The sequence below is a fragment of the Scyliorhinus torazame genome, chromosome 1, assembly GCF_047496885.1.
Source record: "Scyliorhinus torazame isolate Kashiwa2021f chromosome 1, sScyTor2.1, whole genome shotgun sequence".
In the NCBI taxonomy this organism is placed as follows: Eukaryota; Metazoa; Chordata; class Chondrichthyes; order Carcharhiniformes; family Scyliorhinidae; genus Scyliorhinus; species Scyliorhinus torazame.
This window is the reverse complement of record NC_092707.1, coordinates 286,976,623-286,989,351: the sequence shown is the minus strand read 5'-3', so window position 1 is coordinate 286,989,351 and position 12,729 is coordinate 286,976,623. Positions and strand designations below refer to the sequence as shown.

General features: G+C 45.7%; 1 protein-coding gene across 2 annotated transcripts in view; it reads left to right on the top strand.

Moving 5' to 3' along the window:
- The window catches only part of LOC140421981 (actin-related protein 2), a 76,865-nt gene that overhangs the window by 28,534 nt on the left and 35,602 nt on the right, over positions 1-12,729 (top strand). For both annotated transcript variants that reach the window (XM_072506958.1, XM_072506957.1), the window contains one exon: positions 3,195-3,267. In XM_072506958.1, the coding sequence (XP_072363059.1) occupies positions 3,195-3,267 (73 nt within the window). The remainder of the gene's footprint in view (positions 1-3,194; positions 3,268-12,729) is intronic.

Genomic DNA, 12,729 nt, shown 5'->3' with positions numbered 1-12,729 from the left:
AATAATTGTTGGCTACTTGAATTTGTTTAGCTAATTAAGGTTTTGTTAATTGAGATGTGAGATGTCCTCTATGCTCCCCAGACCATCTTAGTAACAACATTTCACATTGAGCTACCTTGGGTGATCTTGGAATAAGTGTCCTTAAACATGGTCAAGGAGGGAGGATTTAAGGAGCGTCTTAAAGGATTCGAAAGATGGCGAGGTTAGGGATGGAATTCCAGAGTTTGTGGCTGAGACAACTGGAGGCACATATGTCAATGGTGGAACAATGAAAATTGGTAATGCAGCAGAACTGTGAATGAGCTGCTGATGTTCATCTTGCTATTTTTATCCTTGTTCAGGAGGTCCACGCTCAGTGTTTGGACTGGCTGACACTGCAATGTATCATTGCTCACCAACTCATGCATTCAACTGAGCCTTTTCCTGCTGTTTAACATTGATGTCAGACAACTTCAGGTTGTGCTTGAGCAGTTTCTTTTTTGTTGCCAACCTGACTTCCCCTCTTACTATTCCAGCTTGCTGAACACGATCCTCTGTGACAATGGGTGATTCTGTGCAGTTGACAGCCTCTGACTGTGCAAAATATGCTACATCAGCAGGGACTGGCTTGGGGTGGTTTAGACCTGCTTGAGGAACTCTGGTTCATAATTTTGTTTTAACGGTTGATAAGCCATCAGTATTGAAGAATTAACTTGTCCAACTTGCCGGATGTGGCAGCAGTAATATGTCAGAATGTGTCAAGTATCCAATGCAGTTTCTGCTTGTTTCTGAGATTAACCCATGTTAGTTCCAGCTGTGGCATATTTTAAAAAAAAAAATAAATTTAAGAGTACCCAATTAATTTTCTCCAATTAAGGGGAAATTTAGTGTGGCCAATCCACCTACCCTCCACATCTTTTGGGTTGTGGGGGTGAAACCCACAAACACAGGAAGTTTGTGCAAACTCCACAGGGACAGTGACACAGAGCCGGGATCGAACCTGGGACCTTGGCGCCGCGAGGCAGCAATGCTAACCACTGCGCCACTGTGTTGCCCCAGTTGTGGCATCTTGGTCTTTCAGTCATACAGCGAGTTGAGTTCATCACCGTTCCTTGTGCATTAGTTAACAATATGCCATATAATGAGTGAACCACTTAATGTTTATCAGTGTTATCTTTATAAAAAAATAAAAAATAAATTTAGAGTACCCAATTCATTATTTTTCCAATTAAGGACAAATTAGTGGGGCCAATTCACCTATCCTGCACATCTTTGGGTTGTGGGGGTGAGACCCGTTCTGACACCGGGAGAATGTGCAAACTCCACACAGACAAGGGGCCGGGATCGAACCCAGGTCCTTGGTGCCATGAGGTAGCAGTGCTAACCACTGCGCCACCGTGCCGCTCGAGGCAGCAGTGCTAACCACAGTGCCACCATGCTGCCCTGTGACGTTAAGATCATGAGTCTGGACAGGTTAGAAAGGAGAAAACTATTCACGCATGTGAAATATTCGAGAATGAGAGGACACCGATTTTAACCTTATTGGCAAAAGCGATGTGCAAAACGTTTTCACACAGCAAGTAGTTAGGGTCTAAAATACAATATGGTGGAGGCAGGTTTAACCCACTTTCCCATGTTCAATGGTTGTGATATGTGAAGGTGATTATTTCATCTTCCTCCCTTGCTTTGCCCAGTGAATAGATTGTACAGAGCGCAATGGTGGGTTTGTTCAGCTTTCTGTTTTACTGTTTGGAAAGATTCCAAACCTTGCACATCAGTGAGGAATAAAAGGCCACAGTCTAATGTTGAATTCTACCCAAGGTATGGACTTTGTGCAGGTATTGTGTGCACTTAAGCATTATAACAGTTAAATCCTGAAGTATTGAATCTGACAAATGTTCATCAAATTCTTAGAAACTGTTGCTTTATCAGAATTAGCGATCTACTTATTGATCTTTTCTGGAGTTAAACATGGGGAGTCATGATCAAGGACTCGAGAGTGAGAGATAATTGGACCAGGTGGGTAGACATTTTGTCTATATTTGTATGTGTTGCAGTATTAAGACACTGGCTTTGACTCATTTGTCTGCTTAAGGAATCTGTGGTCTTTATATGTGAAATACTGTAGGGAGGTGAAACTATTGGGAGTATGAAGTTTTTAAAATTAAAAATTGAATGCATTGCGTGATAATTAATGCAAAATTAATTTAATTCTGCAAAAAAAAAAACAAGAATACTCTCTGATATATGGAGGAGGGAGTTCTTGTTCATTAAGGGGTACTCTCCAAACAGTACGCCCTGCTCCTCAAACCATTCTATATGTGACCTGGCAGTGGATGCAGAAAGCTGACATCTCTCACTTCCAACAAGTGACAACAAAATCCTGCAGTGTATACTAGTCTTGCCAGTCTGTATCAAATGTGAATAGTATGGCATGGTCGAAACTGCTGACCCCAAATTACTCTGCATCACAACCAGTATAGCAAAGTTCTGGCACAGTATTGCTCCCAGGAACTGGACCTTTGAGTTAAAATTGTTGGGATGCAGGGCTGACAGATTATTTGTGTTAAGTGGCATTAGACTGCGGAGTTAGTTGTTGGCTGGCGCAGACATGATGGGCCGAATAGCCTCACTACAGGCAGAAAATTAGTGATTGCATGATTCAGAATTCCTGCTCTCTAATTTTAGAATTGGATACACATTGTGGACAAATCCTAAAATAACTCCTTCCCTGTTACATGCTTTGTAAAGCAGGTTGCATGCAAATCAAAGCCCAGGTCTTAATGCTGCAACAAATACGATATGGACTAAATTATGTCTGCACAAAGTGTTAGAGAGGAGTTTCAGCATCTCACCGTAATCCATGTTTGAGTTACTACGAGTGGAAAATCATCACAATCCAACCTTGATGGACCTGAGCAATTGTATTTTCCCCACAGGCTGAGCTGCCCAAACAGAACGATGATCTGAGGTCAGGAGGAAAAGTGGGCTTTCTTCTTTCAATTTTCAAGTGCAGCTTCAAGCAAGAGTAGATTGCCGAAAACAAGAAATCATCTTAGGAATATATAAAAGTCAGGCAGGAAAGTACGAGGAACCTTGTATGCGTATGGGTGTGTTATACTTATTGGCTGTTGGTCAATTGGTTTAAAAATGTAGGATGGATAAGATGGATGGAAAACTGAGGCTGGCTACTTACAAATTCTTCTTTGTTTCAGGTGATGTTTGAAACATACCAATTTAGTGGAGTCTACATTGCTATTCAAGCTGTACTCACACTGTATGCTCAAGGTATGTATGCCTGCCATCCAGTTGAATTGGGAGAAATAAAGTTAAATTAAGATGAAATGTAATATGTAGCTTGATTTTAAAAAAAAATTAAAAAAAATGAATTTAAAGTACCCGATTCATTTATTTTCCAAATAAGGAACAATTTAGCGTGGCCAAACCACCTACCCTGCACATCTTTGGGTTGTGGGGGTGAGACCCACGCGGACACTGGGAGAATGTGCAAACTGCATACGGACAGTGATACAGGGCTGGGATCGAACTGGGTCCTCAGCACCCTGAGGCAGCAGTGCTTACCACTGTGCCGCCCTGTAGCTTGAGGCTAATGCATCAAAAGTTGTTTCAAAATTAGAATGCCGTTGATCAGACTAAACCTATCCTTTGTAAAACTTTGCTAGCAGATCTCTTGTGGAATTTGAGAAAGTTGGAGGGTGAAGTCTATCACTCTTGCTATGTTTCTGCCAACAGCATTGTGTCCAATGAATATAATTGCCTGCAACAACTTTCTGTTGCATCAACTTTGAATACGATAATCTACCCTTTATCTTCATCTTCTAAAATGCTACAATGGATGTAAGATATCCTCTGGAATGAATATACGAGAAATAAAAGTGACTATTTGTTGAATCTCAGTAAAATATTAAAGTCATGAATTTTGCTATGTAGCCAGGTTAAAAGTGGGATATCACATTAAAGGAAGGGAATCGTCCAATGTAGTTGTGAAAATGTAAAAATCTAAATTTATAACGAACAGCATTGGTTAATTACAAGAGGGTTTTTAAAAAACACCTCTAAATAAAAAGGATACGGGTTGGAGGGTGTGAAACGGGCGGCCTTTGGAAGTTTAACATGGGGCGGGAGTTGTGATTGGTAAGGAGAGGTGTTGAGACCCATAGTTGACCACTGAGAAATGGTTTTGAACTAGCATAACTGAAAATAAACATTGTTGTGTAACGACAGTTTAAATTGTCAATCTTCCTGTTTAGATAGAAGAGGTCACAAACAGAATGTTGGAAAAAACATTTGTGTACTGGGTGGTAGGAAAGTAGGTGTCTTGAGTTGGTTGAATGCGGGAGGGTAGCCTGGCTGTGTTCTGAGTTGGTTATAATTATTTTGGACTTGGGGGCAAAGTGCACTAACTTTGGTGGGGCTAGTTGGTTGGGGGCGGGGGGGGGGGGGGTGTTGATGGGGCGTCCCCTTTTTTTTCTTCTCCCTGGGATTGGGTTATGGAAGCGGTGATTGGGAGGAGGGTAGGGGCTGCCGCGCCAGTAAGCAGAGTCTGGCTGGTGGACGGGAGTGTGGTGAGGAAGGGGGCTGCGGCTGTCGAAGTCTGGTTGAGCACGTTCTGATGGGCCTGGGGGGCATGAAAGGAAGAGGGAGGGAAGTGATGCTGCATAAAGGGTTGATATGGGGGACTAGTTGGTGGGTTGGATGGTAACAAAGATGGGGTGGGTTTGGCCTGAGAGGCAGGACCCAGAGATATGATGATAGTGAATAAAATGGGGGGGGGGGGTGAGTGAGGGACCTCAGTCAGAATAGGAACGTGAGGGGTTATAGGGACCGGTGAAGAGATCAAAGGTTTTCACATGTTTGAGGTTAGCATTGTTGCTTCAGGGTCCCAGGTTCGATTCCCGCTTGGGTCACTGTCTGTTTCAGAGTCTGCACGTTCTCCCGTGTCTTTCTGGGTTTCCACCAGGTGCTCCGGTTTCCTCCCACAGTCCAAAGAAGTGCTGTTAGATAATTTGGACATTCTGAATTCTCGCTTTGTGTATCTGAACAGGCGCCAGAATGTGGCGACTAGGGACCTTTCACAGTAACTTCATTGCAGTGTTCATGTAAGCCTACTTGTGACAATTATTGTTATTATAAAGGCTGATGTAGTGATGCTACAGGAGACGCACCTGAAGGTGAAAGATCAGGTGAAGCTTGGGAAGGGTTTGGTGAGTCATGTGTTTCACTCGAAGTTTGACAGTAGGGTTTGGGGTGTGGCAGTACTGGTAGACAAGAGAATACGATTCCAGATGGAGAAGGTGGTGGCAGATCAGGGGGGCAGGTATGTAGTGGTGACAGGCATTTTGGAAGGTCAGTTGGTGGCATTAGTGTGCGCATACGGTCCCAACTGGGACGATGCGGGGGTGGAAAGAAGGTGTTGGATGCCATCCTCGATCTGGATAACCATGAGCTGATAGTAGGGGGAGATTCGGAACATGGTGTTGGATCCTAAGGTGGACAACTTCCAGCCATGCTCGCTGTCCCAAAAGCGTTGGCTGGGCTTATGAGGGAGCTAGGAGGGGTAGATTCATGGAGGTCCCTACCTCCAGAGGTACGAGAGTTTTCTTTTTTCTCCCCGGTGCACAAGGTGTACTCAAGAATTTATTTTTTTGTCATGGGAAAGGCACTATTGGCTGGAATTCAGATCTGAGTACTCAGCAATCGTGATTCCGGATCATGCCCCACACTGGATGGATGTGGTACTGTTAAAAGTGGTAGCTCAGAGACTGAACTGGAGAATGGATGTGGGGTTACTAGCAGCCCAGAGCTTCTATTAGAAGATTGGAAAGGTGATCGAGGAGTGTGTGATGTTTAATTATAAATGGGAGTTCTTGTAATCGGATGTCTGGGAGGCATTGAAGGTAGTAAAGGGTGAAGTGATCTCGTTAAAGACCATGGAAGGTAGGGTGGAGAGGGAAGAACGTCATAAACTGTTAAGAGATTTTGGAAGTAGATGGGAAGCTCACTGAGGGCGCAGACCCAGGTCTCCTGGTTAAGAGGAAGGAGCTACAAGCGAGGATCGATCACTTGTCCAGCTAAGAAAGGTGGAAGGGACAGTATACAAGTATGGGGAGAAGGCAGGCTGCATGGTCGTGGGCCAACACCGAAGGGAGGTAGCAGATGGGGAGGTAGTCCGGACACGGATGCGGATGGACAGGGGTGTCTTGCCACAAACAATGGGACAGGCCTCCATCTTGTTATTGCTAAAGGAAGATAAGGACCTGGTGGAATGTGGGTCGTATAGCTCCATTTCACTGCTGAATGTAGTTGTCAAAATTTTGGCGAAGGTGTTAGCGTTGAGGCTGAAGGGGTGTCTCCCGAAGGTGATTGGGTAGGACCAGGTGGGGTTTGTTAAGAGAAGGCAGTTGTTTCCAAATGTGAGGAGGTTGCTGAATGTGGTCCTCTCCCCAGCAGAGGGAAGGGAGACTGAAGTGGTGGTGGTGGATGCAGAGAAGGCATTTGACCGGGTAGAATGGGGTTATCTGATGGCAGTATTGTAGAGGTTTGGGATCGGGCCAGTGTTTGGGGCATGGGTGCGTGTGTTATATAAGGAACCAAAGGCACGGTGGTGCAGTGGTTAGCATTGCTGCCTCACAGCGCCGAGGTCCCAGGTTCGATACCGGTTCTGGGTCACTATCAGTGTGGGGTTTGCACATTCTCCCCGTGTTTGCGTGTGTTTCGCCCCCACAACTCAAAGATGTGCAGAGTAGGTGGGTTGGCCATGCTAAATTGCCCCTTGATTGGAAAAAAACGAATTGGATATTCTAAATTTATTTTAAAAAGGAACCAAAGGCTAGTTTGTGTACGAATAATTTGAATTCAGGATATTTTGCATTGCATCGGGGTACGAGGCATGGGTGCCCATGTCTTCTCCTCCTCTCTTTTACCCCACCCCCCCTTGTTTGCATTGACTATAGAAACCGTGGCCATTGCTTTAAGGAGCTCGGGGTTGTGGAAGAGGATAGTGAGAGGTGGGGTAGAACATAGGGTGTCTCTGTATGCAGATGATCTCCTGTACTTTTCAGAGCTGAAGGTATCGATGGGGGGAGTATAATTGAGCTGCTCCAGAGGTTTGGGAAGTTCTCCAGAACCTAGGGAAAAGTGAGGTTTTTATGATCTTCCCACTGGGGGTGGGAAGGTTGCCATTCCGCTTGGCGACGTCTCACTTTAAGTATCTGGGGGGGGGAGGGGGAGATGGCTTGGGACTGGGCAGAGCTCCGGAAGTTTAACTTTATTAGTTTGGTGGGAGGGTGAAGGCAGATTTGGCAAGGTGGGATAATCTCCCTTTGTCATTGGCAGGCCGGGTACGGGCTGTCAAAATCAACTGTTGCTGTGCTTCCTGTTTCTGTTCCTGTGTGCCAGTCTTTCTTCCTAAATCGTTCTTCAAGGGGGGGAGGGGTGGGAAGGCCCCCAGGATTAGAAAGGTGGTATTACAGAGGGGAAGGTGAAAGGGCCTCCCAAATGGTTTATTATTATTGGGCGGCAAAGGCTGAGAAGGGAGCGGATGGTGTAAGGAGGGAAAGGCTATGTGGGTAAGGATGGAGGTGGGCTCTTGTAAGGGGTCAGTTTGCGGGCGTTAGCAACGGCACTGCTCCCAATGGCCCCAGGAAAGTATTCAGGGAGTCAGGTGGTGGTGACTACACTGAGGATTTTAAGACATTTTAGGCTACACTTTAAATTGAGGACTGGGGCAGTGGGGATGCCGATTAGGGGGAATCACGTGTTCGGGCCAGGAAGGATGGATGGGAGATATGGAGGTTGGGAAGAGAAAGGTATCATTGTAATGGCGGATTTGTTCATTGGGGACGATTTGCGAGTTGAGAAGAGTTGGGAGTGAAATACAGATTGACGGGGGGTTGGGTTTCGGTACATGCAGATCCGGGACTTTGAAAGGAAAGTGTTCCCTACCTTCCCGGTAGCACCGGCTCCTTCATTGTTGGAGGAAGTGTTGTCAGCAGGGGGACTAGAAAAGGGAGTCGTCTTGGTGATTTAAGGGAAGATTCTGGAGGAGGATGAGGTATTCACGGAGGGTATTAACATGAAATTCAGCCTCAAATTATTTGGCATGTAGGATCAAGGAAAACCCAAAAGCTTTCTATAGGTATGTCAGGAATAAGCAAATGACTAGGGTAAGAGTAGGACCAGTCAAGGACAGGGATGGGAAGTTGTGTGTGGAGTCTGAAGAGATAGGCGGGATACTAAATGAATATTTTTCGTCAGTATTCACTCAGGAAAAAGATAATGTTGTGGAGGAGAATGCTGAGACCCAGGCTAATAGAATAGATGGCATTGAGGTACGTAGGCAAGAGGTGTTGGCAATTCTGGACAGGCTGAAAATAGATAAGTCCCCGGGACCTGATGGGATTTATCCTAGGATTCTCTGGGAGGCCAGGGAAGAGATTGCTGGACCTTTGGCTTTGATTTTTATGTCATCATTGGCTACAGGAATAGTGCCAGAGGACTGGAGGATAGCAAATGTGGTCCCTTTGTTCAAAAAGGGGAGCAGAGACAACCCCGGCAGCTATAGACTGGTGAGCCTCGCGTCTGTAGTGGGTAAAGTCTTGGAGGGGATTATAAGAGACAAGATTTATAATCTTCTAGATAGGAATAATATGATCAGGGATAGTCAGCGTGGCTTTGTGAAGGGTAGGTCATGCCTCACAAACCTTATTGAGTTCTTTGAGAAGGTGACTGAACAGGTAGACTAGGGTAGAGCAGTTGATGTGTATATGGATTTCAGCAAAGCGTTTGATAAGGTTCCCAATGGTAGGCTATTGCAAAAAATACGGAGGCTGGGGATTGAGGGTGATTTAGAGATGTGGATCAGAAATTGGCTAGCTGAAAGAAGACAGAGGGTGGTGGTTGATGGGAAATGTTCAGAATGGAGTTCAGTTACAAGTGGCGTACCACAAGGATCTGTTCTGGGGCCGTTGCTGTTTGTCATTTTTATCAATGACCTAGAGGAAGGCGCAGAAGGGTGGGTGAGTAAATTTGCAGACGACACTAAAGTCGGTGGTGTTGTCGACAGTGTGGAAGGATGTAGCAGGTTACAGAGGGACATAGATAAGCTGCAGAGCTGGGCTGAGAGGTGGCAAATGGAGTTTAATGTAGAGAAGTGTGAGGTGATTCACTTTGGAAGGAATAACAGGAATGCGGAATATTTGGCTAATGGTAAAGTTCTTGGAAGTGTGGATGAGCAGAGGGATCTATGTGTCCATGTACATAGATCCCTGAAAGTTGCCACCCAGGTTGATAGGGTTGTGAAGAAGGCCTATGGAGTGTTGGCCTTTATTGGTAGAGGGATTGAGTTCCGGAGTCAGGAGGTCATGTTGCAGCTGTACAAAACTCTGGTACGGCCGCATTTGGAGTATTGCGTACAGTTCTGGTCACCGCATTATAGGAAGGACGTGGAGACTTTGGAGCGGGTGCAGAGGAGATTTACCAGGATGTTGCCTGGTATGGAGGGAAGATCTTATGAGGAAAGGCTGATGGACTTGAGGTTGTTTTCGTTGGAGAGAAGAAGGTTAAGAGGAGACTTAATAGAGGCATACAAAATGATAAGGGGGTTAGATAGGGTGGACAGTGAGAGCCTTCTCCCGCGGATGGAAGTGGCTGGCACGAGGGGACATAGCTTTAAACTGAGGGGTAATAGATATAGGACAGAGGTCAGAGGTAGGTTCTTTCCGCAAAGAGTAGTGAGGCCGTGGAATGCCCTATCTGCTACAGTAGTGAACTCGCCAACATTGAGGGCATTTAAAAGTTTATTGGATAAGCATATGGATGATAATGGCATAGTGTAGGTTAGATGGCTTTAGTTTCGGTGCAACATTGTGGGCCGAAGGGCCTGTACTGCGCTGTATCGTTCTATGTTCTATGAAATGGGAAGAGCGGCTGGAGATGGTGCTTGAAGAGGGTCTGTGGTCTGTGGTGTGTGAGGTGCTACGGTGGGTGAATGCCTCAAATTCTTGTGCGAGGCTGGGGCTGATACAGTTGAAGGTAATGTATAGGGCTCACATCACTAAATCAAGAATGAGCAGGCTATTTGTGGGGGTAGAGGATACCTGTGAGCGATGTGGGAGGGCCCCCGCAAATCATGTTCACATGTTTTCGTCCTGTCCGAAACTAGAACATTTTTGAAGGTCGGTATTCAGGTCAGTTTTGGGGGTCCTGCATGTGTGTGTCATACCCGGCCCCCTAGAAACCATTTTCAGGGTTTCGGACCAGCTCGAGCTGTAGGTGGGTGCAGGGGCGCATGTCTTAGCCTTCGCCTCGTTCATCGCTCAAAGGCGGGCTTTGTTGGGGGGGAGGTCAGCCTCTCCACCCTGCGCCTCGGCGTGACGGGGGGGGGGATTTACTGGAGCTTTAGACCCTAGATAAAGTTCAAACAGGGATGAAGGAGGGGTTCTACAATTGCAGAGGTTTGTTTATTATGCATTTTCAGGAATTAGTTTCTGTTGATTGTTGTGGGGGGACGACATCTTGTTTGTTTGGGGGGTTGCTTGTTGCTGTTTGGGTGTTGTATTATGAAAATGTTGCAAATTTGTTGAATAAAGGTAAAATAAAAAATAAATTAAAAAATAAATATATATATATATATATATATATATATATATATTATATATATATATTTGTCAAATCTCCTGCATCACCTGTGATGCAACCACTTACCTGCAACGTCCAGCCCTATAATCTTGCAAGTGGCAAAGCCTTCTTGCTGCTTTTAAGGAAAAATTCAAGGCTTTACTCTCCAGCTCCCTAAGACAATCAACAAAACTGTAACTCAGATCTTCATATTCCAACTCCAGAATACCAAGAAATATGATTCCCAAACAGAGACTAGTTTTAATAAAAGAAGCCATAGTGGCAGTTTTTCCCCCAAAAAATCCATACTCTTCGATCCATATTCATTATCTCCAGATTCCTAATTGATGTGGCAAATAGGATGGAAAGTTAATATCCCGATGGATGTGAGAATATAAAAGGGCTGGAAAGCTGTGGCACAGTGGTTGGTAGTGGGCGAGTGTGAGAAACTGACCAGGCTGTGGCCAAAAAGCAGGATTGGGTCAAGGACTGACTGGCTGTGTATGCTGTAAGTTTCTGGGATTGCAAGAAGGGAGAGTTCTTAAATCTGATGTGGTTGCCCTGGCTTTACAAAACAAATCAGTTTAAATATTTTTGCAATGCACGTTGGTGATTTAGCTTTACTTTTAGACGAATTGATTAAGTGCAGCAAGTACTGAACATAGAAAAATGGCCAGTGTGAGTATCATTTGCATCGGGTTGAAGTGGCTTCGGGTGAAATGCAGGACACCTGGAAGCTTAAAACTCAAATAGTTAATTGACTGGGAACTGAAGCAAAGAGAGTGTCTAATAAGACACTCAAAACAGCAGATTATAATTGAGAGGAAGTGATCTTAGGCTGTACAGTACTCTGATCGAATCATACTTGGGCTGCTGTGTCTTATTTTGAGTTACTGAAAGATTCAAGCCTCATCGAGTGGTGCAGAGAAGACCATGAAACCCATTTTTATCATTCAATAGCTGAGAAAAGTTTGGGGTGGACTTGGGATTTTAATCCTAACAGGTGATCTGATGCTATTTAAAAAGTAAATCGGTAACGCTTCAAATCAAACTTTAATGTTAGGACATGGGCAGAGGTTCAAACCACTGAAAGCCACGTTAAGGGCTGATGGATGGGGACTTCCAGTGGCAGCATGTAGGTGGAGGTTGCATGTTGGGTGCCTCCTGATTTAATGCCCGGTTTCAGGCAGCAGTTTTTGAACAAGCTGGTGCAGGAAGGTGGGGGATGTCGAAGACCCAGAAGAAAGCCGCTGGAAAAAAGGGGGCGAACGATAGTTTGCCATCGAGTGAAAGGGTGAGCCTGACAGGAGGAGAGATGATGAGGTTGGATCGCTGGGTGGGGCCACTCCCACCACTGTGGAAACTCTGACCAAGGTAATGACAGGAGAATTCAAGAGGATCCAAGCATATGGAGGTGCTGTGTAAGGAAATGGTGGCTGCAATGAAGGAGTGGGTGGAGCAGGCGATTGCCTGGTGAAGGCGGCAGAGTCAAAGACATCGGCCGAGATACGGGAGCAAGGGGAGAAGTTGAAGGGGGTGGAGGAAGCTCTGTCGTAGCACAGTGACCAGTTCACCTGGCTGGGTGAGGAGCTGCAGAGACTAACAAAGGGTACAAACAAGGTGAAGGACCTGGAGAACTGGCCGAGGAAGCAGAACTTGCGAATCATGGGCCTGCCTGACGGGGTGCAGGACCCGAGGCCGACCGAGTACTTCACAAAGATGTTGGCCGAGTTGTTGAGGGAGGGGGAAGAACCCTCCTGATATGAGCTGAACAGGGTACATTGGTCGCTCAGGCACAAGCTTAAAGCAAACTAACCACCAAAATCAGTTCTAATCTGCTTCCATAAGTTTCACGTCAAGAAGGTCCCGAGTTGGACGAAGCAAAGGTGTGAGGTGAAGTGGGAAGGCGTTGGTATTTGAATATACCAAGACTTGACGGTGTAACTGGCGAGAAGGCGGGCAGCTTTCGGATGGGCAAAGGCAGCACTCTTGCAACAGTGTGAGGTTTGGTATGATCTACCTGGAGAAGGAGACCAAAACTGCACACACTACTCCCAAGTGTGACCTCAGCAAGGCCCTGTACAATTGCAGCAACACATCCCTGCTGCTATA